The sequence below is a fragment of the Leopardus geoffroyi genome, chromosome A1, assembly GCF_018350155.1.
Source record: "Leopardus geoffroyi isolate Oge1 chromosome A1, O.geoffroyi_Oge1_pat1.0, whole genome shotgun sequence".
NCBI lineage: Eukaryota > Metazoa > Chordata > Mammalia > Carnivora > Felidae > Leopardus > Leopardus geoffroyi.
In genome coordinates this window covers 80271691-80299678 of record NC_059326.1, presented here as the reverse complement: position 1 = coordinate 80299678, position 27988 = coordinate 80271691, and the positions used below count along the sequence as shown (strand labels likewise).

The 27988-nt window shown below is 53.3% G+C and overlaps 1 protein-coding gene across 1 annotated transcript; it reads left to right on the top strand.

Annotated features, from left to right (window-relative positions):
- The first annotated feature begins 343 nt into the window (after positions 1-343).
- On the top strand, positions 344-27167 carry RAB20 (RAB20, member RAS oncogene family). Its single transcript, XM_045482046.1, has 2 exons — positions 344-849; positions 26122-27167. Exons 1-2 carry the CDS (start codon positions 678-680, stop codon positions 26652-26654), a joined length of 705 nt encoding a protein of 234 aa, XP_045338002.1. The 5' UTR covers positions 344-677; the 3' UTR covers positions 26655-27167.
- Positions 27168-27988: the final 821 nt, after the last annotated feature.

Here is a 27988-nt window from a genome sequence, read left to right as displayed (position 1 = left end):
GTGAACTTCTAACGGCCTTGACCGGTGGCTACATTTGCGCACCCGCAGATCAGGGGAACTGCGCGGCGGGGCGAGTGGCCCTCGGCCGGTGGCACCGCGGGGCACGTGCGCGGGGGAGCCGCTCCCCGGGCTCCGCTTCTGCGGCCGCGAGCCGCCGGAGCAACCCCCAGGCCGCGTCCCGCCCCAGCCCCGCCGGCGGGCCCCGAGTCCGCAGTCCAGCGCGGCGGATGAGGGCGGGGGGGCGCGGCCAAGGCGGGGGCGGGGTCAGGGGCGGGGCCGGGAGGGGCGTGGACGTGACCAAGGGGGCTGTGACCACGGGGCGTGGCTGGGGGCGTGGCCGGGGCGGGATCCGGGGCGACCCAGACGGGTGCGCACTGCAGCGGTCTGGAAGCCTCAGGTGGGCGCCGGGTTGCGTTCCCCGCTCCTGTCCGGGCTCGGACACGTGCCTCCTCTCTTGCCCTCCCAGGCGTCTGAGCGGGAGGACCCCGGCGGGTCTCCGCAAGTTCGGGGACCTCGCGAGCCCTGGTCCCCGCGAGTCCGGGTTCCCGCGAGTCCGGGTCCTCGCGAGTCCCGGGTCCGAGCGATCTGGGGGCGGCGGCCGGCTGCTCCAGCGGCTCCCGGGGCACACGGGCCGGACGGGCACGGAGAGCAGGAGACGGGGGCCTTCCTCAGGGAAGATGAGGAAGCCCGACGGGAAGATCGTGCTTTTGGGGGACATGAACGTGGGCAAGACGTCGCTGCTACAGAGGTACATGGAGCGGCGCTTCCCGGACACGGTCAGCACGGTGGGCGGTGCTTTCTACCTGAAGCAGTGGCGCTCCTACAACATCTCCATCTGGGACACGGCAGGTGAGGGTCGCCGGCACCCCCCGGGGCCACTGTCTCGGGGCTCTGCGGAAGAGGTGTTTCCGGTAGGAGAGAAGCATCCCCCAGGACCGGGGTCTCCTAGGGAAGGAGTCCCCAGGGCAAGGTTCCGGTGCAGAGTCCCGCCTTGGCACGACATGTGACCCCATCTCGGGGGGGGGGGGGGGTCAGACCCCTAGTCACAGTGCGAGGCCGCCCTTGGCCCCTCTCTGTCCCTACTTGTTCTGTTTTGCTGGCAGGGAAACTGCTCAGCCACTGGGTAGGTCTTAGGGACAATATAGGTGACTTAAAAGCACCCGGGCTTTGAAGAGAGAAGCCCCTGTTGTCTCCTGAACCTATGGTGGTGTCTGGCTCCTGAGCCCCAGGGTCCTGTGCTAAGCCTGCTAATGGTAACAATGGTAACCAGGTTCTCATGAACGTGATCTCATGTGATATCCATAACAACCTTGAGGGCTGAGAAAAGCTGGTAAATTACCCCTTCTTTATAAAAGAGGAAGTTGAGCCACCGAGCATTCCCTGCAGGGTTTGGGGAGGGGGAGAGCCGGAAGCACGCAGAGCTCAGGTCTCTCCTGGGAGTCCCGAGCTCATCTGCATTTCCCACCACGGGAATCATCTGCTTGATATCAGTGCTTGGGATGAGCTGGTATCTGCCATGGGGGGGGTTTGAGGTAGTTTTCTGTAGAAGCATTTTTTTTTATTTTTTATTTTTTTCCAACGTTTATTTATTTTTGGGACAGAGAGAGACAGAGCATGAACAGGGGAGGGGCAGAGAGAGAGAGGGAGACACAGAATCGGAAACAGGCTCCAGACTCTGAGCCATCAGCCCAGAGCCTGACGCGGGGCTCGAACTCACGGACCGCGAGATCGTGACCTGGCTGAAGTCAGACGCTTAACCGACTGCGCCACCCAGGCGCCCCTGTAGAAGCATTTTTAAGAGAAGTAATGAGTTATTTTTTAGTGCATGTAGCGTTTGTGATTTTTCCAAAGTAGGGATGGGGGTCTTGATTTAGGCTGTCAGTTTGTTAGCCCTGCAAAAGTTCACTGGCAATTATAGTTATTGCTGTAGTGGCTATGATATATATAATATATTGCTATAATAGCCATTACGATAGAATTTATCTCCTTCTCCATGAAAAGGAACAAAATGCTTGAAGTAGGTAAAGGAACTGTAAATAAGATGGCAAATTTTCAGGGAGCGCACCTTCTAGAAGCCTGAAACTTGGAGGTCTGACTTTTTTTAGGCCAGCACTTGAAGAAGTGATCAGTATACCCGCAGCTCCTGTCTAGAAAACTTACTAGCTTGGGCGTACCGTTCTGCTAAGTGAACAAACTTAGAACTAGTTCTGTGTTTAAAATGGAATTCATGAAGTCAACCCATGTACATCTACCCTTCTCCCTCCATCCTGCGTTTTCTCTTTGAAAATTTTTTAATGTTTATTTTTTTTTTTTTAATTTTTTTTTTTTTTTCGACGTTTATTTATTTTTGGGACAGAGAGAGACAGAGCATGAACGGGGGAGGGGCAGAGAGAGAGGGAGACACAGAATCGGAAACAGGCTCCAGGCTCTGAGCCATCAGCCCAGAGCCCGACGCGGGGCTCGAACTCACGGACCGCGAGATCGTGACCTGGCTGAAGTCGGACGCTTAACCGACTGCGCCACCCAGGCGCCCCTAATGTTTATTTTTGAGAGAGAGAGAGAGAGAGCGAGAGAGGGCAAGCATGTGGAGGGGAGGAGCAGAGAGAGAGGGAGACACAGAATCCGAGGCAAGCTCTCCGAGCTGTCAGCACAGAGCCCGACGCAGGGCTCGAACCCATGAACCTCGAGACCGTGACCTGAGCAGAAGTCGGAGGCTCAAATGACTGAGCCACCAGGCGCCCCTTCATCTGCAGTTGTTTCTTGTTGTTTCTTGTGTATTCTGGCGGTTAATGTCTGACTAATCGATTTGCAACTGTGCCGTGGGAACAGTCTCCCAGGGACGAATGTCCTGGTCCCTGCTCTTCTCCAGCTCCAGGCTGCAGGGAGGCTCCGAGGTCCTTTACCTAGGCTGACTTTCTAGCACTAAGCGCTGGTAGGGACAAAACACAAACTCTGGAAGTCAGATCAGATGAAAGTGACTTGTCTGTCTGGTGTGCCGCTGGCCCCTCAGATCCTTCAGCTGACTGGTCGTCGTTGGTGTACAAGAGGATAGCGTGGGACTGGTGTTGCGGTCCCACACCGAGAAGCCCTGTAGCGGCTGCTGTCAGAGGCTGACCTTAACCGTGTGGCGTGGGGTCTCTGGGACGGGAGCTGACCTTTGGTGTCGAGCAGGCGTTCCCGGCGTCAAGGGTGTATGAAGTAGCAAAGTGATTTTGACTGGCCACTTTCTTCAGCAACCAGGACGTGATGCAGCCGGAATCTTGAACGCTGGGGGATTTTGTAAGACAGCAGATGTCATGCCCCAGACGTGCTGTCGGGCTCCCGGGGGCGGCGACTCATTTCCTGGCTGCCGCTTTCTTGTTCCTGGAACTCAGTGTGAGCTCGGTCAGCCTCCCGGGGCAGTGGGGGTGGCCGGGCCGCGTGTCCACATTGCTGCCCTGTGTCCACAGGCGTAGGGTGACTGAGGCTGGCGTTCAGCAGTGACACGGGCCATCTCTGTGCCTGGCACCCCAGCCACTGTGGGGTTATGGGCAACTTGGAAGGAGATGCCCACATGGGTAGAGTCCAGGTACCTTTCCTTTATCTTTGTTGAATTCTGAAGGGGAGGCTACTTTCTTCCTCCTCTTGCCTTGTTCTTGAACTTTCTCTCCATTCCACAGACGTCGTTTGTTAAAGTTGTTCACTTTACTTTTTGTAACCAAGGCAGAGGATAAGGACCCACTGGAGGCTGGCTGAAGGGTGCCCTTGGTCACAGGAGGCGGGCGGGGTGGAAGTGTGGGGTGTGCAGGGTATCAGGTCACCCGAGGGTAAGGCTGAGAGTTGTGCTCAGAGAATCTCACTCTCGTTCTTTCCGACAGCGAAGCACCTGGCGGTTTGCAGCTGGAGAGGGGAGGGGAGATGCGCGAGGCCGGTGAATGGGTCATCTTAGTCAGTGACACAAGGGGCCTTCGGAGAGGGAAAGATCACTTCCAGGTTAGGGACGGGGCAGTGGAGACCGGCCGAAGCTGAGAAGGGTCCAGACTTTGGTCCGGTCCAGGCGCCCTGCATGCATCGCCTTGGCCCTTCCTCACTCTGACGCTTGCCTAGTCGGGCAGACAGAGGTGAGGCTTTCACTGCGAAGGTTAGGTGAGCCCTGGGAGCAGAGGACGGTTGCCCGGAGACGAGAGGGGCCCCCGCAGAACCCGCCACCACTCTCCTCTCCGTCATTTCCTCATCAGTCTCCTGCCCCGTCTGAGCAGTCTGAAAAGACGTCGCCCATCATTCAGCAAATGTAAACCTGGCCCCTGCTACAGGCCTGGGACCACTGCTTCCGTGGGCTTCAACCCCAGAGGAGGAGGTGGGGCACAAGGAAATGAGTGGCATCATTTCACATCTGGTTATTGTCTTGAAGAAAACACAACAAGATGGGGAAGCGACCGGTGCGCCCCAAATAAACTGCACCTGCAGGGCCCGGGAGGGCTAGACGCCCCCTCATTTATTCCTCCCTCAAGGCTGTAGTCCCTGGAGGGGGGCCATGCGGCTCACTTTTGCACCCCCACCCTCTGTCCTGGGAAGACAGAGCACCAAGTCCCCTTTCCTCCACCTCCGGGGAGCAGCTCCCATTTCCATCTGAGCTCCCACTGCTCACACGCTTACCGTCCACGTTTCCTCCTGCTGGCTCGCGTGGCCTCCACAGATGACACGGGTGTTCTCTACCCTCCCTGCCTCTCTGAGGCCTCCCCAGCGGGGCTGGCAGTAGCCGTGTCCCTGCGGGTCTGTGCCAGGCGATGCGGGCTCTGCCGTCTTGACTTCTTCCAGCCTCTGCCGCTACCTGGATCCGGAGCCCCGCCAGCTTTATCACAGCAGCCGCTTTGTCACGGCACCGAGTCTGCTCTAGGATTTTACTGCTGCTCCGACAATTGCCACCCACTTAGTGGCTTAGAGTACGCGGCTCAGAAGTCCTACCTGGGTCTCACCGGGCTGGAACCCAGCTGTCTGCAATCCGCGCTCCTCTCGGGAGGCCTTGGGGGAGGGTCTGTCCCCTCGCCCTTTTCCAGCTCCTGGAGCCTGCCCCCTCCCCCCCAAATTCTTCATCTTCCACTCCCAAGGCCAGTGGTGTCTGTCATCCTCGCTGGGACCCTGACTGTCGTGCCCCCTCCCACATTGAAAGGACCCCTGTGATTACCCTGGGTTCATCCAGCCAATCTCTCAGCTGGTTAGCAACCTTGACCCCCTCCCCCCCCCCCCCCCCCCCCTTGCCATGTAACTGAACATAGTCACAGGCCCCAGGGGCTAGGACTTCTTTGCCGGGGAGGGAGGCTGTCATCCTCTGCCGGCCGCAGCCCCTGACCACACGTGTGATTTGGTGGCTGTCCTCTCTCTCCACCTCCTTTTCCTCATCTATACATGGGGACAGTTGTAGCACCCGCCTAATGCGTTGTTAGGAATCAATAGGTTAATATTGGCAAAGTGCTTGAACGGCATCTGGAATGAGGAAGCACAGTGTTCGTGTTTAATGAGTAAACAGCCATCCAGTGCTGCGCGCTTCTGGCCGCGATTACCACCGGCAAGCATGTCACCGAGGGACAAGAGCGGCTTGAGTGGGCCCCAGTAAATAATTCTGCACTAAATGGAGAGCTCAGAGAGACGGGGATTCAGAGCAGTTGGTGTTATGACGATAGCTTCATACTGTATAGTGTGACTGCTTTGTTCTTTTTTTCTCTGGGTTTCCTCGGCTAATTGGGATCTTTTGTGGTTCCTGATAAATTTGAGTGTTTTTCCTACTTCTATAAAAAAATGTCATTGGAATCTTGACAGCGATAGCATTGAATCCAAAGATGACTTTCGGTAATAGTGACATTTTAACAATATTAATTCTTCCAGCCCATGAACACAGAGTGCCTTTCCATTTATTTGTGTCTTCTTTTTTTTTTTTTTTTTTCAACGTTTATTTATTTTTGGGACAGAGAGAGACAGAGCATGAACGGGGGAGGGGCAGAGAGAGAGAGGGAGACACAGAATCGGAAACAGGCTCCAGGCTCCGAGCCATCAGCCCAGAGCCCGACGCGGGGCTCGAACTCACGGACCGCGAGATCGTGACCTGGCTGAAGTCGGACGCTTAACCGACTGCGCCACCCAGGCGCCCCTATTTGTGTCTTCTTCAATTTCTTTCATCAATGTCTTGTAGTTTTCATCCCAGAGATCTTTCATGGCATTAAATTTATTCCTAAGGATTTTATTGTTTTTTTTTTTAAGTCTTTTTTTTTTTTTTTTAAAGGGGCACCTGGGTGGCTCAGTCAGTTCAGTGTCCAACTCTTGGTTTTGGCTCAGGTCGTGATCTCATGGTTCATGAGTTCAAGCCCTGAGTCAGGCTCTGTGCTGACAGTGCAGAGCCTCCTTGGGGTTCTGTCTCACCTTCTATCTCTCTGCCCCTCCCCTACTCTCTCTCCCTCTATCTCTCTCAAAGTAAATAAACATAAAAAGAATAAAGTCTTTTTTCTTTACGTTTTTATGTATTTTGAGAGAGAGAGAGATTGAGAGTGAGTGCATGTGCAAGCAGGAGAGGGACAGAGAGACGAAGAGAGAGAATCTCAAGCAGGCTCTGTGCTGTCTACACAGCCCAAACCCTGGGATCACAAACTGAGCCGAAATCAGGAGTCAGATGCTCAACTGACTGAGCCACCTGGCTGCCCCTATTTTATTGTTTTTGATGCTATTGTAAGTGGGATCAGTTTATTTCTTTTTCAGAAATTAGTCTATGGAAATGCTACTGATTTTTGTATGTTAATTTTGTGTATTGTATTCATTGACTGGATCTCACAGTTTTTCTGGTTGAGTCTTTAGGATTTTCTCTTTATAAAATTAAGTCACATGCAAACCGAGGCAATTTTACTTCTTTCTTTACCGTTCTGATACTTCCTATTTCTTTTTCTTGCCTGATTGCACTGGCTGGCACTTCCTGAACTGTGGTGAATAGGAGGGGTGAGAGTAGACAGCCTTGTCTTGTTCCTGATCTTAGAAAATAAGCTTTCAACCTGTCAGCGCAGAACGTGATGTTAGCTGTGGGCTTGTTGTGGATGGCCTCTGGCATGTTGCGATGTGTTCTTTCTGTGCCTAATTTTGTTAATGATTTTTATCATGAATGAATGTTGAGTTTTGTCGAGTGCCTTTGCTATGTCTACGGAGATGATCATCTGATTCTTCTCTTTCATTTTATTAACGGGACATGTCCCATTGATTGGACCACCCTTGCATCCCAGGGTGGCAGTTGGTTTTAAGATCATTCCCTCGAGGGGTGCCTGGGTGGCTCAGTTGGCTAAGGGTCTGACTTTGGCTCAGGTCATGATTTCAAGGTTTGTGAGTTTGAGCGAGCCCTGCATCGGGCTCTTGGCTGTCAGTGCAGAGCCTGGAGCCTGCTTTGGATTCTGTCTCCCTCTCTCTCTCTCTCTGCCCCTCCCCAGCTTTGTCTCAAAAATAAATAAAAACATTAAAAAAAAAAAAAAGAACTTTCTCTCGAATAGCTTCAGTGCAGCCCAGGAGAAGATGCTGCTGTCCTGGGTTATGAAGTCATGGTGCCTGTGACGTTAGCTCAGAGGTCCTGGCCGCCTGTGCAGAGCCCAGGGCCTCGGCCCGGTCTGAAGGATGGGGTGGCACACAGTGAGGATGCCAGGTGAGTGCACCCTCCTTGAGGACCGTGAGCCCCTGTCATTTTCCTTCCACTCTGGGTAGAAGCCACGGCCCCCTCCCCCCACATTTAGGCAGCTGCTCCTACATCCGGGGAACCGTGGCAGGGATGTTTGTCCCAAGTGAGGTGCGTTCAGGTTGGAAAAGATGGTGGTGCCGTGGATGAGCCCGAGGGTGGTCTCTGGGACAGGGACCTCACCGTTGCTCATCCTTGATACCTTGGACTGGCCTGTGAGGGCCATGTGGTTTGGACAGCCTCAAGGGATCGGTGCAGAGCAGGTGCACAGCCTGTGCAGAATGTGGAACCCACGGTGGAGGACTCAGATCTCAGCTGAATCTCTTACCGTATTCCCGCCTGCTGAGTGGTTTTGGTGGTCCTGATACCCTCTGCCCAACAATTGGTATTTGTGTGTGAGGACAGCATCTGGGGAGCTACATCCGCTTCCTGTGGATGAGCAGACCGACCGGGCCCTCCCTGGTCATCATGAATAAAGTTTTATTGGCACACAACATGCTCTCACACTGTCCCGGTAGAGCCCCGCTGTTGCAATAGACACCATGTGGCACCGAGAGACGAAAGTGCTTACCCCTCCTGCCCCCTCCTGCAGAAACTAAGCTGACCCCCGGTTTCAGTCACCTTGAGCGCAGACCGCTTCTCTAAAAGTCTTTTCTCTGGTTGCAGAGACTCCCCAGAGAGTCGAGCATTCCACGGCGATTGAGGGAACCCTGATCAGTTCCACTCAAGCCTCAGCCGCGCTTCCCTGTGGGTCCTCTCGGGGCTAGATGCGGATGCGGGTGGGGTCGGAGGTCAGCTCCACGCGGGCCCCGACAAAAAACAGCTCTTGGAAAAATAACCTTAGTTTACATTTGAGATCCGGAAGTCACACCTGCAAAGCCTGTGTTGTGGGGGAGCCCGTATCTTTGGAGGTGGATCCGCGTCTGTACCGCTACCGTGCACTTTGAGTGGGCGCCCTCCGCGTGCACGGCCTCTTGCGCAGAATGCCTGTGTTTTCTCGATCAGAAACAGTGGCCTGAATATGAATGTGGGTACTAAGACAGGTGGAAGGGAGCCGACCCCGGGTTCAGCAGGGCAGACAAAGCGCCATTGTGCTGAGCGACTTCAGAGCACAAAGCGAGCCTGTGAGCAGTGCGCGCGCTGGGAGTCAGCCCAGAGTCCGCCTGGAGGGGGCGCCGAGGACTCTGGGGGCGGGAGAGGTATTTTCGGCTGGTTAGTGTGGTGTCCATTCAGGAGAATTTAACTAATTCAGGTCAACCATGCTCGTTAACTAAGCCTGATCGCATCTAGCGTCTCTGGAAGATAATTCCAGGCTTTATCATTTCAACTCGGACTTGCCTGCCCGCTTGCTTTGTCGAGACTTCACATAACTTCCCTTTCTGTGAAGAAGAAATCTTAACCACAGTTGCCCACATGTGTACAGACACACAAGTTTAAAGGGCCGTTCATTCTTAGAGGAATGGCTTCGTCACCTGCTGACAGATTTTCCCGGTCCTGCTGTCCTGTGCCCGCTGGCCGAGGAAGATCCCAGCATTCATTTCTTAATGTTTTTTAATGTTTATTTATTTTTGAGTGAGAAACAGAGACAGAATGCAAGGGGGGCAGGGCAGAGAGAGACACACACAGACACACAGAATCTGAAGCAGGCTTCAGGCTCCGAGCTGTCAGCACAGAGCCCGACGCGGGGCTCGAACCCGCGAACCGTGAGATCATGAGCTGAGCGGAAGTCAGATGCTTAACCAACTGAGCTACCCAGGTACCCCAACCAGCATTCATTTCAAAGGTGGAGAGAAGGCAGGCCAGCTCGGGATTTCTGGGTCCACAGAGTAACACAGTGGTAGGCTCCCTGGGTTCTCTTTTTGCCTCATTTATCCCAAACTGGGAGCTGAAGAAGCCAGCAGCCCAGAAATGCCAAAGGGCACAGACAAAACAAAACAAAATTAAAAGGCTGTTCTTTCACCAAAGGATCAGGAAAAGGGTAGCCTAGTGAGGCAGACCTTTTCAACAATAACTGTTGTACTCCAGTCAAACACTCAGAAAAAACCGGGGCACCCCCATCCCCATCTTCATGGTGGGAGCCGGGCTCACGTCCCCACCAGCTGCTGAGGAGCCCTCCCCGCCGTGTGCTGGTGGAGGCTGCATGGGGAGTCTGGACTTCTGCCTCCACCGGCCCCAGTCCCGGCCCCCCCGCCCCCCGGCCCCCCACTGCTGGGGTGAAGGATCCGGCTCAAACGGGAGATTTAAGTGAGACCCAGTATCTCGTAGCGCAAGACGGAAATGTCCAGATTTCAATTAAAGAGCCGCTCTTCGTACAAGCACCGGGAAGATCTGTAGCAGAGTTGAAAGCGACAATCGCTGAATGCCAGTCCAGAGCTCACATAGATGGTGCAGTGACCGACAAGGACTTTAAGGCGGCCGTCCTAAGCATGCTTTGGGGAGCAATCCGGAGCCCTTAAACCCAGGAAACAAAAACAGAGAGCCTCAACAGAAACAGATTTAAAGGAGACCCAAATGGCAATTTCTGAACTGAAAAAAAATGCGATAACCCAGATAAGAAGCTTAGTGGATGGACTCAGCAGCCCAGCGGAGGAGAGAGAGGAAGGAGCTGCGAGCTAGAAGACAGGGCAGTACACAGTACCCAAGCTGTACTACAGACAGCAGCTGGGGGAGGTGAGCAGAGCGTCAGGGACCCGAAGGCCTGGAGAGCCAACACTGTGCCGTCAGAGTTCTGGAAGGAGAGGAGGGGAGTGGGGCTGACAAGGGGCCACCAAGGGAAGAAATCTTGGAAGCAGCCGGAGGGGAAAACAAATCAGAAGGACAGCCGGTGTCACATCAGACACCATGGTGTCAGAAAAAGGTGGCTTCTGTTTTCAGGTGCTGAAAGTGAAGATGCAGAATATTGACACATAATTCTCGTCCGTCGTCAGTCCCAAACAGTGACTCTGGGAAGACGTGGTTCTTTAAAAAAAAAAAAAAAATTTTTATGTTTATTTTTTTTTTTTTTTTTGAGAGAGAGAGTGTGAGCAGGAGAAGGGTGGAGAGAGAGGGAGACAGAATCCAAAGCAGGCTCCAGGCTCCCAGCTGTCAGCACAGAGCCTGACACAGGACTCGAACTCACGAACCTTGAGATCGTGATCTGGGCCGAGTCGGATGCTTAACCGACTGAGCACCCAGGCGCCCTGGGAAGACTTAACTTCTGTTGCGTTTGCACCAACATTGACTTGGGACTTTTAACGTGTCCTGTTCTTTAAGTTATACCTATAAATGCTCTTTCATACTTAATATGCTATTTAGGCAAACCTGGGATGTCCCCCCCCCCCCCATGAATTTTAAAAGCTTCTGCCTTTGTAGTTTAAACATTGGCAACAAATTTTGTATAGATAATAGCTTTGGTTTTTTGGCAAAATTGTCCTGGTTTTGTTTTATTTTTTAGTAAGGCTTATTTTTTTTTTAAAGTAAATTTAAAATAATTTAAAATTTAAAATTTTAAAATTTTAAAATAAATTTACTTATTTTGAGAGAGGGAGAGAGATCAAGAGTGAGCAGGGGAGGGGCAGAGACGGAGGGAGAGAGAGAATCCCAAGCAGGCTCCGCGTTGTCAGTGCAGAGCCTGATGTGGGGCTCGAACCTCCAAGCTGTGAGATTATGGCCTGAGCCCAGATCAAGAGTCGGACGCTTAAATGACTGAGCCACCCAGGCGCCCCTTTCCTATATATTCTTCGAAAGTTCTTAATTTCATTAATTAACGGCCTTTACAGGCGTCAAGAATCCATCCTGGGGCAGAGTAACAGTTACACCTCCTACAGGAAGCCTTTTTGTTCAGGTTATACCAGAAACGCATGCCTGTATTTGAAAGTAAACGTTCAGGAATAAAGAACAGATCGAATGGCATGATTTTGACACTGTGTTGGCCCATGAGCTACCATGCAGTCCTTCAGGGACCCCATGTCACCAGCCTCCCTGAGATGAGGCACCATCACAGATTGTGGCCAAATAATAGCTGCTGCTTATGTAGCGCTTACTGTATACGCCAGGGCCGTTCCCAGCTGTGTGTGTAGCGCTTACTGTATATGCCAGGGCCGTTCCCAGCTCTGCGTGTGTAACACTTGCTGTATACGCCAGGGCCGTTCCCAGCTGTGTGTGTAGTGCTTGCTGTATACGCCAGGGCCGTTCCCAGCTCTGCGTGTGTAGTGCTTGCTGTATATGCCAGGGCCGTTCCCAGCTGTGTGTGTAGCGCTTACTGTATACGCCAGGGCCGTTCCCAGTTCTGTGTGTGTAGTGCTTACTGTATACGCCAGGGCTGTTCCCAGCTGTGTGTGTAATGCTTGCTGTATATGCCAGGGCCGTTCCCAGCTCTGTGTGTAATGCTTACTGTATACACCAGGGCCGTTCCCAGCTGTGTGTGTAACGCTTGCTGTATACGCCAGAGCCGTTCCCAACTCTGGGTGTGTAACGCTTGCTGTATACACCAGGGCTGTTCCCAGCTCTGTGTGTAGCGCTTACTGTATACGCCAGGGCCGTTCCCAGCTCTGTGTGTGTGTTAACCACAGGTTCACAACCTGGGTCAGTCTACACAAAGCCCGGATGTGGCTGGGCCGGGCAAACTGCCCCAGGGTTTCTGCAGTTGCTCACCCAGCCTTGTGTGTCCTTCACTGAAACGACATCTAGGCTAAAGGGACAGTGACCTTGTTAAGTGCTCTGTGCGAGGCGCAGTCTGTGCCTACACACGACGTGACGATGTGCCAGCGTGCCTGTGAATGTGGACGCGGTGTTGCACCCAGCAGTGGTAGGATAAACATATCTCTGGGGCCGCCGGGTAGGGGGGCGCTCCGTCGGTTAAGTGCCTGACTTCAGCTCAGGTCACGATCTCACGGTTCGTGGGTTCAGGCCCCATGTCGGGCTCTGTGCTGACAGCTCAGAGCCTGGTCTGCTTCTGATTCTGTCTCCCTCTTTCTCTGCCCCTCCCCCCACTCGTGCTCTGTCTCTCAAAAATAAATAAACGTTAAAAAAAAAATTTCCAGCCTTTGGGCCACGGGTCTCAGGATGGGATTTGTGCATCAGCAGGCCTGTCATCCACTCTTTCCCACGGGGAATCCCCTGAACCTCGTACACCTGTCTTCATGTCTGAGATGGCACTCTCATTTGTACTGAGCCGGTAGGGCAGTATAGCGTGCGACCTGTCCTTGAGACAGAGGTCCTGAATCTGTCACTCCCCTGACTCAGCGGTGCTGTTTCTGGGCAATCTTGTTCGAGAAGGGCCGGTGGGACGCCTGCTGGGCACCGTGGGCCTGTCAGCCTCTCTTGGTGACCGTCCAGGTCTCCGTGTCTGGGTCCCAGAGCAGGACGAACACGCCCTGTGGTTTGTGGCACTAAAGGTCATCCCGTCCTGTTAGCAAACTCCCCGGGTCCAGAAGAGCCTGTGTGCCGGGAAGCCACCCAGGGCCGTGTCCCCGCACGCGTCAGTGCCTTGCTGTGCCCTCACTGGAGGCGGAGTTTTTGCTCAGAAACAGAAGGCCGATGTGTGACCGCGCGTCTTGTGGAAAGCCGTCATCTTGTGGCGTTTCTTGGAGTGACGCGTCCCACCTGAACAGACTTAGCTGTGCCCACCTTTCCACGCACAGCTGCGCTGGCGGGCTCCGCAGATTTTTATTTATTTTTTAGCTGAATCAGTTGGGATGCTTTTTAATGAGGATTTGTCCTTTCTGTCTCTGAGTTTCAGTGACCTTGTCCTAAAATTGTGGTAGAGAACCTGGTTTACAGGGTTATTCTGAAGCTTAATGAGGATCGTGGATGGCGGGGGTGGGGGGCGCACACAGTGGCTCCTTCCTTTCCCTGGTGCAGAGTAAGAATGCTCAACCTGTGTAAAGGGGGCGGGGGCCAGGTGGCCAGATCTTTCCCTGCACCTTTCTAGTGGCTTTTCTCTGACAGGCTAAGGAATGACTTTTGGGATTACTGATGGGTGTGGTTTGAGTTGGACATTTAATTTTCATGTATTTTGCCATATGCTGACTTCCAGCTTCAGCTGAAGACCAGACTATCACTGTTTCCACGGAGTCAGATTATTCAATAGGAATAAAGAATTAAAAAAATGGTAACAATTTTGGCCAAAGTCCAGGTATGGTAATCATTAATTGCTTAAACATGAAGAATGGTGGATGTAAAGAGGCCCTTTTCTTAACATTAAAGGGCTTATTTTATAGTCTCTTACTGGGCCCTTTTCACATATTGCTTTGTGCTTGTTCTTGGGGGTGGTGGTGGTGGTGAGGGTTTTGTTATCTCCCCAACTTTGCGCTGACTCTCAGTTCTGTGCTCGTCCGAGCTCGCGGAGTCCGGTGTGGCCACCGCCAAGCTCCCTCTCATTCTGTGTCTCAGGGTGAACAGTCGGTTGGTGTGAACTGTCCATTCACACACCCAGTCAACACTGCGCTCCTGCTCGGGGGCTAGCAGTGACCGTGGTGGTCTTTCCTCCTGGGAGCTGAGTCGTGGAGAGGGATGGTGGCTGACAACTTTGTGCTTGAAGGAAAGGGTGGGGGAACGGCACTGATCGGCCCCGGTTTGGACTTGAGGGTGTGGTGGCTTGTTGTCCCCCGTGGAAAAGAGAGTTCTGCCTCCTTTGCACATTAACTGCCTCATCCTCTGTGTCTTTCTGTAACGTGCATCCTGTGTTACGCAGTGTTCCCATTGTGCGTCCTTACACGGCTGTCTTCTTGACGTCTTCAAGACCTCTGTCTGCCTCCCTCATTAAATGAACTAAATAACTAAGTAAAGAAATAAATAAAGATCCTGAATGTACATTTACTAAGTTCAACGAACTAAATAAAGATCCCAAACGTATATTGACTTTTTCTTTTTAAAAGTAAGTTCTAACGCCCAACGTGGGCCTGAACTCATGACCCCGAGGTCAAGAGTCGCATGCTCCACCAACTGAGCCAGCCAGGCCCCCCTATATTTACTTGTCCCCCCAAATTTTTATTTAAATCCAAGTTAGTTAACATACCATGTAGTATTGGCTTCCGGAGGAGAACCCAGTGATCGTGTCTTACATATGACACCCAGTGCGCATGCCAGCAGGTGCCCTCCTCAGTGCCCATCACCCTTCTAGCCCATCCCCCACCCAGCTCCCTCCAGCGACCCTCAGTCTGTTCTCTGTGTTTAAGAGTCTCTTATGGTTCACCTCCCTAGCTCCCTGCTCCCCGCATATGTTCATCTGTTTTGTTTCTGTATTTACTTTTTTTTTTTTTTTTATCTGTTTGGGAGTCATGATTTTGCCTTTCCCTGAAAATTGCCTTTTAACATGTTTCAGAGTAGAAATTGCTTAAAAAAGTGCTTGACCAAATATCCTAGTGCTTTTCCTAACAGAATTTAGAGGCCTGCCCTTGCCGCTCAAACACTTACTGCCTGGCATTTTCGTACACAGACCATTCATTCTGCTGCTGGTGTTAGGAGAGGCTGACTTCTTGGGGGCCCTTGAGCAGCTGTGTGAGCGCTCTGGGCCTCTGCTTCCAGATCTGTGAAATGGGCACCCAGATAGTGAGGAGAACAAAGTGCCCGTGTGTGCATGTGTGGGTACATGCGTGTGAGTGCATGTAGGTGTACGTGTATGTGTGCATGCACGCGTGCATGCACTCATGTGTGTGCACGTGTGTATGCGCACATGCTTGTGCATGTGCACGCATGTAGGTGTACGTGTCTATGTGCATGCATGCGTGCATGTGTGTGTGCATGCACACGCATAAGTGTGTGCACGTGCACATGTGCATGTATGTGCATGTGCGTGTGTGCAGGTAGGTGTACATGTGCACAAGGGCGTATAAATGTGCATGTGCGTGTGTGCATGTAGGTGTACGTGTCTATGTGCATGCATGTGTGCATGTGTGTGTGCGTGCATATGTGCATGCATGTGCATGTGCGTGTGTGCACGTAGGTGTATGTGTGCATGCGTGTGCGCGTGCGCATATGCGTGTGTGCATATGTGCATGCCTGTGCGTGCACAAGATGTTCTGCCTGCACTTGGAGTGAATCTCAATCGAAGTTTGAACTGCTCTCACAGCAGTTCTCAGAGGGAGTGAGACTTGGTTAGCAGAATCAAGGACACTGGTGAGGACACTGAGGCCCCTGTGTCAATAATGGAGCACAGAGGAAGCAGTTCTCCTAAACCACAAGAAGCCAGACTGAGTGGAGGATGTTTTAAATGCTTCCTGAGTTTGTATCATAACTAGAACTTACCTTTTTAAGTTTATTTATTTATTTTGAGAGAGTGCATGTGCACACGAGCAGGGGGAGGGGCAGAGAGAGGAAAATCCCAAGCAGGCTCCTCGCTGTCATGCAGAGCCTGATGCAGGGCTCAAACCCACAACTGCGAGATCACGACTTGAGCCAAAGTCAAGAGTCGGACTCTCAGCCAACCGGGCCTCCCCGGCACTCTCTATCCTAACTGGAACTCTTCTGCTGTGAGGATCTTGCGTTACGAGTAGCTGGGAACAGTGTGTGATTCACCTATCACAGGGCCTTGTGAAGTAGCAGTGTGGTCCCCTGCAATTGTAGAGCGTCTGAGAACACTCTGTTCCCACTTTTCAAAGCGTGTTGACCTACTTGCTTAGCTCTGCACCTTTTCCACAGCAGCTGCGGAAGCACATTCCAAACCGAATTTTTTCTAATCTGATAAACTCTGGTTGGTTACCGCGTAGTCCAGGTCCCTGCTGCTCAAGAGTGAAGCTCTAACACCTGGTGAGTGGTGCCTTTCAGCTTTCCTGGGTTGAACCCCCTGCAGCCCTCTCCCCCCTCCCCCCGGGGAACTAGGACCGGGTGCAGAGTCTCAGGAGAAGGCACTGGAGGGGTGGAGTGTAGAAATGGCAAATGCAGGTTTGAGTTGCATCGTTGGGTTAAAACTGTATCTGGTCCTGGGTTGATGAGAGCTGCCCTGGATCCTTCAAGGCTGTACAGTCTTGCTTCCCAGAGGGAGGTCTGTGGGCTGGAAGAATCCAGCAGAATCCAGGCCCCACCGAACCTCTTGAATCAGAATCTGCATGTAAACCACATCACCAGGTGATTCTTGTTCCAGGTGGACAAGAATTACTTTGTGTTTGCTGCAGCTACTGCAGAAATGAGCTGTGAAGGTACAGACAGGCAGGGATTCGGCCATTTGGGTTTTCTGGTGTTCTTAGTAGGCGCTTTGTTTTACATACAGTTCTATGTCTCTGTCCATCTCTGTCATCTACCTATGCTCTTTCTACCTATCCTCTCTCTTTCTCTAAGTATAGACAATTTTTCTTAAAACCTTTTTTTTTAATGTTTAGTTATTTTTGAAAGAGAAAGAGACAGAGCATGAGCAGGGGAGGGGCAGAGAGAGAGGGAGGCACAGAATCCAAAGCAGGCTTCAGGCTCTGAGATGTTAGCACAGAGCCTGACGCAGGGCTCGAACTCAATAAACCTTGAGATCATGACCTGAGCCAAAGTCGGACGCTTAACTGACTGAGCCACCCAGGTGCCCCAGACAATTTTTCTATTGTGGTAAAATACACAGAACAGAATTTATCACTTTAATCAAATATATAGCTTGGTGGCACTGAGTACATTCCCATTGTTGTGCAGCCACCATCATCTCCAGAACATTCTCCTCTTCCCGGCTGAAGCTCAGTACCCATTAAACACCAGCCCCAGGACCCCTCCCTCTGGCCCTGGTGGCCCCCCTTCTGTGTTCTGTCTCTATGAATTTGACTGTTCTAAGTAATTATTTAGAAGTTTTACGTTTATGTACACTATAATATTCTATTTAAATATTAAATGAGCTCCAACAACATATTTCAATGTGATTGATTTCAAAGGGCTTTTGCACCGTTCCATGGGTGAAATAATTTCCAGGAACTCCCAGGTTGACCCGCCATCCTCAGAAGGCATTTGTGGTTTACGGTATCTGTCAATGAATAATGTACTTTCCAGGGACTTCTATGAGAACATACCCAATCTGTTGAGCAAGAGATAGCTAGACGTTGTAAACATCTAGCTGTAAACATCTATCTGGATTCCTTAGAATTGCTCAGAAAAGGTTTAATGTGCTTCCCTCAGGATGGAATTAACAGAAAAGCAATTGTTTTCTGCTGTGTATTTCTCAGAGGACTTTATATTACGGAGAAGAATAAAACGTTGTTCTGGATTGCAGAGCTGTTAGACATAACTGGGGTATTTACTGAATGGGCTACTCTAGATAAGAGGCTATTCTAGATAACTTGATATTTCGAGAAAGCTCTCTATAAAGTTAAAGAGTTTTCTTCATACGCTGTTTGCAGTTGAGTCTCGACTTTGAAACAAGTTAAAACTTGCTTTAAAAAATCTGAAATGGGGCGCCTGGGTGGCTCAGTCGGTTGAGCGTCCGACTTCAGCACAGGTCATGATCTCGCGGTCCGTGAGTTCGAGCCCCGCGTCGGGCTCTGTGCTGACAGCTCGAAGCCTGGAGCCTGTTTCAGATTCTGTGTCTCCCTCTCTCTCTGACCCTCCCCCATTCATGCTCTGTCTCTCTCTGTCTCAAAAATAAAATGTTAAAAAAATTTTTTTAAAAATCTGAAATGATTTTAGTCCCCTGCTTTAATAAGTAGAGAATTTAGCAAATAATTGAATTTTTCTTTGTTAATCTCACTCTAAGAGTTAATTATCACAGGACAACAGAATGTCTGTTGGAGGTAAAAGAGATTGGATTAAATATGTTGGTATGTGAGAGGTTTTTATTCAAAGCTAAATCTATTACATAAGTGTATTTTCTTTGGAATTGCCTCTTTTTCGTAATATTAGATTGCTAAAGATCATATCTTTATTTGAATTACTTGGTTTTATTACTGAATTATTTTTAGTACACTCCTGTTGGAGGAGAGTGAGGTAATTTGAGAATTAAGCTCTAGTTATTATTATATAACCTTAGTAGTTATTTCAGAAAGCCCAGTTGGTGAGTCACAGACAGAGGATTAATTTAGGTGCAATTAATTATTTGGTTCACTTGGGCATATGACACATTCGCTGTTTTTGGTTGAGTCTTCAAATTATCAAACAGAAACAACAGAAATGACACGCGTGCGGGTTTGGGTAAAAGCACAACGTGTGTAAACAAATTCATTTTTCTGAAACACCCTTCCTATGCCCCATATGTTGTTATTCTATTAGTTGGAAATCATTGTGGGTTTGGGCAAGAGGAAAACGCCTCCTGTAACAGGCTCGGGTCTTTGTCTTTAAAATGTTATTTAATCCCCTCTTTTGTTGGTGTAATTTATTACTTGGTGTTGGGCTTTTAATTCTTCCTTCTGGCAGAAAAAAACCCCATTAATATGGAGTGGGGTTTTTTTCCTTTTAAATTCCTACTCTTTGATGTCCAGCTGATGGCTATTGGCTCAGGTCTTTCCCTGCAGTTTCTGGGAGGTTCTGTGAGCAGACGTGTGAGCGAGACCGGGCTTCGCCCTACCCGTGGAAGGGCGTGGACGCACAGTGCGCAGTGGTCCCGTCTGTCTGAGAACGGTAGATGGTTCATTCCCACCCGTCCACACTGCCGCCTGGCTGGGAGGGAGCGTCTGTCCCCCGGGGAAGCCAGTTCTTCAGATGCCGGTGTTTCACTTTTTGTGTTTACCTGGCCTCTTTGGGGCTGCTCGCTTTCTGATAAGAGGATGACAGAAACCACCCCGTTGTCTCTTCTAGATTTTGAAACACTGGCATTCTTTTCTCGAGCCCTGAGCCTCCCCCCGAGCCATGCTCGTGTAGGATTTGGAGCTGGCTCCTGGGAGCGGGGCCTCTGGACCCTGACGGCCGTGGCCCCTGCCCGCGTGCGGTGCCCTCAAGGTGACCGAGCGTGTGCGGGCCGTGTGCAGTGCCCACAGAGGTAGGTGCCGTGACAGTGTTGCTGCTGGGGGTTAATACCCCGTGTTGTCACATAAGGGCCCGAAGAACACGTGGCCAAAGCAGCCCCCCACTCAAGGGGTCTCCGCCCCCTGACCTGACCCACTTCGGATGAGTCACGTGTGCTTCCGACGACAGGTGTCGGGACCGCTTCCCTCGTGGTGCCTCCGGGTGGATAAGCGTTAGTGTCTCGGCGGTTACCCCCTCTTCTTTCTCGCGTTTCTCTAGCAAGACGGGCCGCCGGACCAGGATGCGCACTCCTTCACCGGTCGATCAGATCAGAGGCCCGAGGTCCTTCCCAGAGCAGCGTCCGCTCGGGCTCAGCTGCGGGACGTGTTTTCAGGAAGCCGGCAGATTTGCTGACCTTGCTGGGGACGCTCCGTGTGCGTGGGCTGGGGCACGTGCGGTCACTGCCGTCGGAGCCCTCCCGTCCGCTTCTCCGCCGTGGGTCACTGCAGGGCACAGGTGCCCAGTTTTTCTCCTGCGCGTGGAGGGGGCGGGAGAGGCCCCCGCACGTGGGTGTGCTTTGGTTCCGTCTGTGACTCCTGGCCTCTGTGAGAGGCGAGGACTCGGGGACTCGGCCCGTGGCCCTGTGGCCTCCGTGGACCGAGTCCTGTGGCTGCCACATGCCGGGCAGCTTGCAATTCCCGGTTGCATCCCCGTCCCGGATGAAGGTGTTCTGGATCCCGATTTTGGAAGCCCTGTCTTTCCCGTGTTTACTGTTCGGGTGTTGAAACCCAGGCAGGGAGGCTGGTGTGTTTGTGGGTGTGTGCTCTGTCTCACAGGCAGCACAGGGGCTCCCCTGCTGGGTCTACGTGTAGCGAGGGAGGCAGTGGGGCCCGGGAGCGGGGCGGACCGTCCTCAGCGAAGAGGTGAGCCATTTGGGTCACGGCGACCCTCGCCACCGCTGGAAACCCTTTGCAGGACACTTCCCTTTTTCCTGTGGACAAGCGGCCAGTGAGCCGAGAGAATTCCTTTTTACTTTTTTAAGTTTATTTATTTTGAGAGAGAGACAGAGCGAGCAAGGGAGGGGCAGAGAGAGGGAAAGAGAGAATCCCAAAGAGGCTCCATGTTGTTGGGCAGATCCTGTCACTGGGACTGATCCCACGAACCGTGAGATCATAGCCTCAGCCGAAATCCAGAGTCAGATGCTTCACCGACTGAGCCACCCGGGAGCCCCCAGATTCCTTTTTCTCCAGGAACTCTCTGTCTTTGCTCTTAAGGCCTTCAACTGATTGGGTAAGGCCCACCCAAGTCACGGAAGGCGATCTACTTAAAGTCAGTTGATTGCAGATCTCAAAAAATACCTTCATGGCAACATGTACACTAACATTGGACCATGTAACTGGACAGCACAGCCTGTGGCCAAGGTAACCACACACAGGTATTGCGGGGGTGGCAGACTGGAGCCTCTGTGTGGACAGTGCGTCCCTGGATGAAGTGTCCTTGGGTCTTCGGTGCGCATATATTATAGAGGCAGCTGTGCCCGGTGCTGGCCCCAGATGGCCAGGCCCTCTTCTCAGCCCGGGAGGACACGTGCTTCCTTTTTCTCATTGCACCAGAAGAGCTTTAAACGTCTGTGCTTTTGTGAACATTCCTGGGGGTAGCTGTTTCCACGGGCCATTCTCCAACCACGCTCACAGTCCGTTCAGCACAAATAAATAAACTAAAAAAAAAAAAGAAAAAGAAAAAAGAAACCGCTTTCTGATTCTCACATTTAGTGACTGGCTTTTACTTGACTGTCACCTCTGGCTGCACGTCACATGCGCCAGGGAGCTTCTGACAGGATATTGGTACCGACCCCCCCCCCGTCACATCCTGTTTTACGGGCTCTGGGGTGAGGGGCCCGAGCATCACTATCATTTTGGAATTAATGAAGCAGTACATGCACATGTTTCAAACGTGCAGCCCGCGTCGCAGCGTGATTTCTGACGGCCACACCATGCGTTCAGTTGCTTCTGACCGCGGAAGCAAGAACGAGACCGTGTTCAGGGTAAAGGGGGCGGGCGGTCACCTGGCCCGAGGACGGCTGCAAATAAAAGCGAAAGCAATGGAACAGTTTGTGTCCTGTGGTCCAGAGGCTGCCTGGGACACCTGCGGGCCGCTCGCCGACTTGTGTCCCCGGGGCTGCTGGTGGGCGGAAAAGCTCCGCTGATCCCGCGCGGCAGCTACGGGACGAGGCGCCCCAGAACGGGAGAAGGCCATCTCTGAAAGTAAGGCTGGTCAGTAAGACAGGGTAGGGGACTGGTCGGCCGCCAGAGTGGCCAACAGGCCCCGGAGACAGTCTGTAGACGTGCTGATGAAGAGACCAGGATGCAGGGGCCTGGGAAGGTGTTTATCCTTGGGTGGGCAGGGCTCTGACCCTCCGTCTATTTAAGCAGCACCGACGCGGGGCTTGGTGGGAGCAGGTGCACGTCTAGGTGGTTCCTGTCCCGGTTATGTCCTCTTGCACGGCCGCCCGCTGGCGGGACTGCCCGCGTTCCAGCGATCGGAACGGAGGCCCAGCTACTTGCCCAGGGTCACACTGTGGGGCTGTGAGTGCGGATAGTCTGTGCTTGGAGCCAGGCTCTCCCACGGCTGGTTAGACCACAGACTGCCCAGTACCTGGGCTCCCGGCTCCTGCGTGCATGGGCCCCTTGCTGTGCTCTCTGGTCTCAGTTTCTCCCTCTGTAAAATGGGGGGGGGGAGGCCCCCTTTGTGCGGTTGCTGGGAGGACCTCGTGGCTGTGTCCACTGTCCTCATGCCAACCCTGCTTTCTCCCGGTCACTGCCCCTCCCTCTCTCCCCTGCCCCCAGGTCCTGGTTGCCACCGACCCCTACTTGGAGTCCATCAACCGGTATTTGTCCCGTGACTGGCTTGTGGCCTTTCTGTGTTCCCTGCAGCATTATTCACAGTCCCTAAGGAATGGAAACACCCCAAATGTCCTTTGACAGATGAATGCATAAAGAACACGTGTCTGTGCGTACAATGGAAGATTATTCAGCCTTAAAAAAGAAAGGGTCTGCATTATGTGAGTATGTGGGCGAACGGGAGTGATTTGCTTCACGGACAAGCCAGGATTCCTGGACAATCACACGCGCTCCCGGCCCCCAGCCCCTGCGGACCCCCACGGCAGGGGCCGCCCTGGCCGCTTCCTGGAGGCGTAGGAGGCTGGGCCCCTCCCCGGACTCCTGCCTCCAGCTCACTGGCAGGTGGTCTGGCGGGGCCACTCCAAGCCTGGCAGCCTGGCTTCCCACCTGGCCTGCAGTTTGGCCCTCGCTGACCCGCACCCCCCTTGGCTGGCACAGGTCAGCCGCTTCCCAGGCGTCCCCAGAATCAGGCCACCGGGCTGTTAGTTCCTCAGTGTGAGCCAAATAGAGGAAACTCCCGGACTTCCCAGAGCCTCGGCTGTGGAGCTGGCGTAGGGACGCAGGCTGGGGCAAGTGGGTGAGAGAGAGAGAGAGAGAGAGAGAGAGAGACACCCTCCTGGTGGCCACGGGAGGGGAGCTTGTGCACTGCTGGGTCCCGCAGCCCACGTAGGCCTGGAGCAGGTGTTTCCCATGTGTTAATGGGAGCCTGACCTCACAGCCCAGCTGCGTTCACAGACCTGCAGAAAACTTACGAGGTCTGGAGTTCAAACACTGTGCGAGGCTCACAGAGCCAGTTCTCAAAGGCCGAGTCTTAGGGAGCCACCCCTTTATTGTTGCTGTGTCTGGATGCCGGAAATGCCGGGGCTCCCGCCGGCCCTGGGCCAGGGCTAAATTCAGAACCTCTGTTCCCGGTGCGACTACCCCGTGCCCGTGTGGGCACCGCACTCTTGTGACCGTCTACCCGCCGCAGATTGTGTCTAAGCCAGAATGTAAGGATTTCGGGTGCAGAAACGGCTCACTCGAAAATTCTTTGGTTGCCAGGCCGCCACACTCTGTCTGCGTTGGCTCCTGGGCGAGCGGTTGGGTGATCGGAACAGCAGCTCTGGTCTCCTCTCCTTTCAGGCTAACGTTTGGGATTCTTCCATTCTTACTTCCTTCGTTACTCTGAGTTTTTTCTTGGTGTGTCCGTATTATTTACTTTTTTAGTTTTTTAAAGGCAAATCAGACATTTTTGTCTGGAAAGGAAAAGTATTTTCGGCATGGGCTCAAACACAGTTGGCCTTTTGTCCCCAGTGAAGTGCGTAACAGACGGACAGACGGTCCCCCCGGGATAACTGGAATGTCCCTTCACTCTCCCCTCGTCGGCCTTGTGGGCTCTGGCATGTGGGGCTGGTCACCTCTCCTGTTGGAAGATCTCACGATGCCCGGATCGTTCTAGACGATTAGTGTCTGAAAGGAGAGTCCTAGTCAGTGGTGATGGTGGGGAAGCATTTCTTTCTTTTCTTCTTTGTTTATACATTTTTGAAAATGTTTGTTGATTTTTGAGAGAGAGAGAGACAGCGTGCGAGCAGGGGAGGGGCAGAGAGACAGGGAGACACAGAATCCGAAGCAGGCTCCAGGCTCTGAGCTGTCACCACAGGGCTTGAACTGTCGGGGCTTGAACTCACGAACCATGAGATCATGAACTGAAGTCAGACGCTTAGCCGACTGAGCCAGCCAGTGCCCCCCCCCCCCCCTCTGTCTTTTTTTTTTTTAATTTTTCTTAGTGTTTATTTATTTTTGAGAGACAGAGAGAGACAGCATGAGTGGGAGAGGGCAGAGAGAGAGAGAGGGAGACCCAGAATATGAAGCAGGCTCCAGGCTCCGAGCTGTCAGCACAGAGCCCGATTTGGGGCTTGAACTCACGAACCGTGAGACCATGAACTGAAGTCAGACGCTTAGTCGACTGAGCCAGCCAGGTGCCCCCCCCCCTCTCTCTCTTTTTTTTTTTTAATTTTTCTTAGTGTTTATTTATTTTTGAGAGACAGAGAGAGACAGCATGAGCGGGAGAGGGCAGAGAGAGAGAGAGGGAGACCCAGAATATGAAGCAGGCTCCAGGCTCCGAGCTGTCAGCCCAGAGCCTGACTCGGGGCTTGAACTCACAGACCACGAGATCATGACCTGAGCTGAAGTCGGACGCTCAACCGACTGAGCCACCCAGGCGCCCCTCTCTTTTCTTTTTAACTAATGCCTGCTGTTGCCAGTTTTAAAGTTGGTTTTTAAAGACTTCTTGACCATCGTCTCCCAGGGTGGGTCCAGAAAGCGACGGGAGAGCACAGCTGAGTTTCTGCCTGTTGGCACGGGGCGTCGTTTCACAGGAACTTGTGATGAGACGATCTGTGTCAGGGCTACGTCGTGCTGATGCTCACGGGCAGGAAGGCTGTTCTGTGGGTGCTGGATTCCAGAGCACACTCCGCTGGTCAGCAGGCGGCCCTGGGAAACTTGCTTTCTGGCACATCACTTTGACCTTCAGCATCTCTGCAGGGCAGGACACGTCCCTCCAGCCCCTGCCCGACTGGTCCTGGGCGGCACCTTCTCCGCCCCTCCCCCTCCAGATCATTTTGGGGGGACATGTGGGGCCTTGCTGGACAAGAGGGGAGCCCTGGCTTTGGGTCTGGCTCTGTGCGAGGGCAAGTCAGCTGTCAGGTGTAGGTTCACGCCGTCTTTCTCAGCAGGCTGCTCTCCACCCGGAACTTAAAGTGAGGCAGTCAAGGCCATTTCAGAATAACTGGGGATTGGGGTGGCAATTGGTTGTGTTTCTTTGGTCATTTAGCTGAATGAAAACAGTGGTTTATTGGCAGAGGACATGTGCTTTATGTGAATATATGTGTGTAGGTAACCAACCTGCCTTCAGTCCATGCTCCTGAGACCCCCCCCCCCCCAGGCCAAAAGTTCTTCCTTTCTTTTTTGTCAGGGATCCCTTTCTACCAGGTAGTGTGAGCCCATGACCCTTTCTCTGAATACTGGATTTAAATGCATGCAGGGGCGCCTGGGGGGCTCGCTTTCGATCTAACTCAGGTCCTGATCTCACAGCTCACGGGATTGAGCCCCGCCTCGGGCTCTGCACTGACAGTGTGGAGCCTGCTTGGGATTCTCAATCTCTCTCCCTCTCTCTCTGCCCCTCCCCTGCTCATGCTGTGTCTGTCTGTCTCAAAATAAACAAACTTAAAAAAAAAATGCATGCAGTAAAATTCAAAGCTTCCTTTGGAGACCAGGCTTCCTGTAACAGCAGGTCCAACAGCTGTGGTTCCAGAGCAGGGGGTGGTGCCCCCGGGTCCCTGAGGGCCTGGACACTCACTTCCTTTTATTTTATTTTTTAGTGTTTATTTATTTTGGACAGAGAGAGAGAGAGAGAGAGACAGAGCATGAGCAGGGGAGGGGCAGAGAGAGAGGGAGACACAGAATCCGACGCAGGCTCCAGGCTCTGCGCCTTCAGCACAGAGCCCGAGGCGGGGCTCGAACTCACGAATCGCGAGATCCTGACCTGAGCCGAGGTTGGATGCTCAACCGACTGAGCCACCCGGGCGCCCCTAGGGATGCTCCCTTCTTTGTGCATGCCAGTGTCTCGATCAGGCCCAGCTCCAGCCGCACCTGCATTCGGGGTACGGTTCCATCGTCCCTCTGGGGTTGCCGACCTCGGACGAGAGATAACCTGCATGTCTCTTTTCCTCTTCCGGCCAGGGCGGGAGCAGTTCCACGGCCTGGGTTCCATGTACTGCCGGGGAGCGACCGCGGTCATCCTCATCTACGACGTCAACCACCCGCAGAGTCTGCTGGAGCTGGAGGACAGGTTCCTGGGCCTGACGGACACAGCCAGCACCGACTGCCTCTTTGCCATCGTGGGGAACAAGGTGGACCTCGTCGAGGAGCCGGCTGCAGAGGACCAGCAGAAGGACGGGCGGGGCCCTGGGGTGGCTGGGCGTGGCGGCGGAGCGCCCAAAGCGCCCAAGCAGGTGCAGCCAGAGGACGCGGTGGCGTTGTATAGAAAGATCCTCAAGTACAAGATGCTGGACGAGAAGGATGTGCCGGCCGCTGAGCAGATGTGCTTTGAGACCAGTGCGAAAACCGGGCACAACGTGGACCTGCTGTTTGAAACCTTGTTCGACCTGGTGGTGCCTGTGATCTCGCGGCAGAGAGCCCAGGGGCCGCCGCAGACCGTGGACATCGCCAGTTATAAGACGCCCGGACAGACCCCATCTGGGTGCTGTGCCTGATGCATGGGGGCGCCGAGCCCCGGGGTACACGATCGGCCAGGGGATGACCAGCGCGGTCGGAGGCGGGTGGAGAGCCCAGCGTGTTCCTTAGTGGGGCCGCACACCAGGAGGAGGTCCCGGGGCCAACGCCAGCTGGTGGTTTTGCGGCCGCTGGGAACGGTCCCTCGGTCTGTGTCACTGTACCGGGAGGTGGGGGGACAAGCGAATCCTCTGCAGAAACCACTCTTCTGAGCCGAGACGCCCAGAGACCGCTGTCCCCTGCTGCCTCTTCCCTAACAACCTGGCCTTGCCGGAGGCCGTGGCCGGGCTTTGGAGGGCACCCGGCGTGGCCCCCGCACCACTTTTATGTTGTTCTCAGACATCGGTGCCTCCTGGGTCCTACCATTTGGTACTTGTGTCCTGAGGTATCACGATGATTCTGGACATGTTAGCTTCTACGCAATCAGGAATCCCTGCTTTGACGTGGGTGCAGCCGTATGAGTGTGCGTATTATTAAAAAGGATTATAGGAAGACCCTTGGTGTGGAGTCTGTGTTGATTTAGACTGTATTTTCACTGCTGGTGGACCCCTTGCCGGGGCTCCTGGGAGGTGGCCGTGAGCTTAAGGTACTTGTCTTTCAGGGCCCCTGGGTGGCTTAGTCGGTTAACCGTCTGACTTGACTTCGGCTCGGGTCATGATCTCATGATTCGTGGGTTCAAACCCGGAGTTGGGCTCTATGCTGGTGACGCGGAGCCTGCTTGCGATTTTCTCTCTCTCTGTCTCTCCCTTTCTCAAAATAAATAAATAAACTTAAAAAAACAATGGGAGTATCTCAGCCAGCCGGGGCCGCTCGTCGCAGACCCTTAACCTCTTGCAGCCGTGGGGGCTGGATGCCAGAGGTCCGGGGGGGCCAGATCCGATTTCTGGTTGGGCCCCTTCCTGCCTTGCAGACGGCACCTTCTCACTGTGTCCTCATATGGTGGAAGGAGCGAGCTCTGGTCTCTCTTTTCTCGTAAGGGCACTGATCCCATCATGAGGACCCCACCCCCAGACCTCCAAAGGCTGTCACACGGGGAGGGGCGGGGTCTGGGCTTCAACATCTGCGTCTTGGGGGAAGCAAGCATTCGGTCTATAGCGGAATGCAGAGAGGCAGAGGCCAGCCTGAAAGCAGTGTGTTTCGTGAGTCGTTACTTCCGGAGGGTGCAGGGAGGCATGTGGTAATTGTGTTCAGTGCCCACGACTGGTGTGGGGGCCTCCAGGCCGGCCTCCTCTGCTCCCATGTGCCGCCTTTTCTGGGGTGTGCGTGAGCTGACCTGCGGGACGAAACGAGGCACGGCCCCCTGCCTCCGCCTGGG

Coding starts and splice junctions, on each gene's coding strand:
- RAB20 (XM_045482046.1), top strand. CDS start 678: ATGAGGAAGCCCGACGGGAAGATCGTGCTTTTGGGGGACATGAACGTG. Junction 850..26,121: donor CTCCATCTGGGACACGGCAG/GTGAGGGTCGCC, acceptor TCTTCCGGCCAG/GGCGGGAGCAGTTCCACGGC.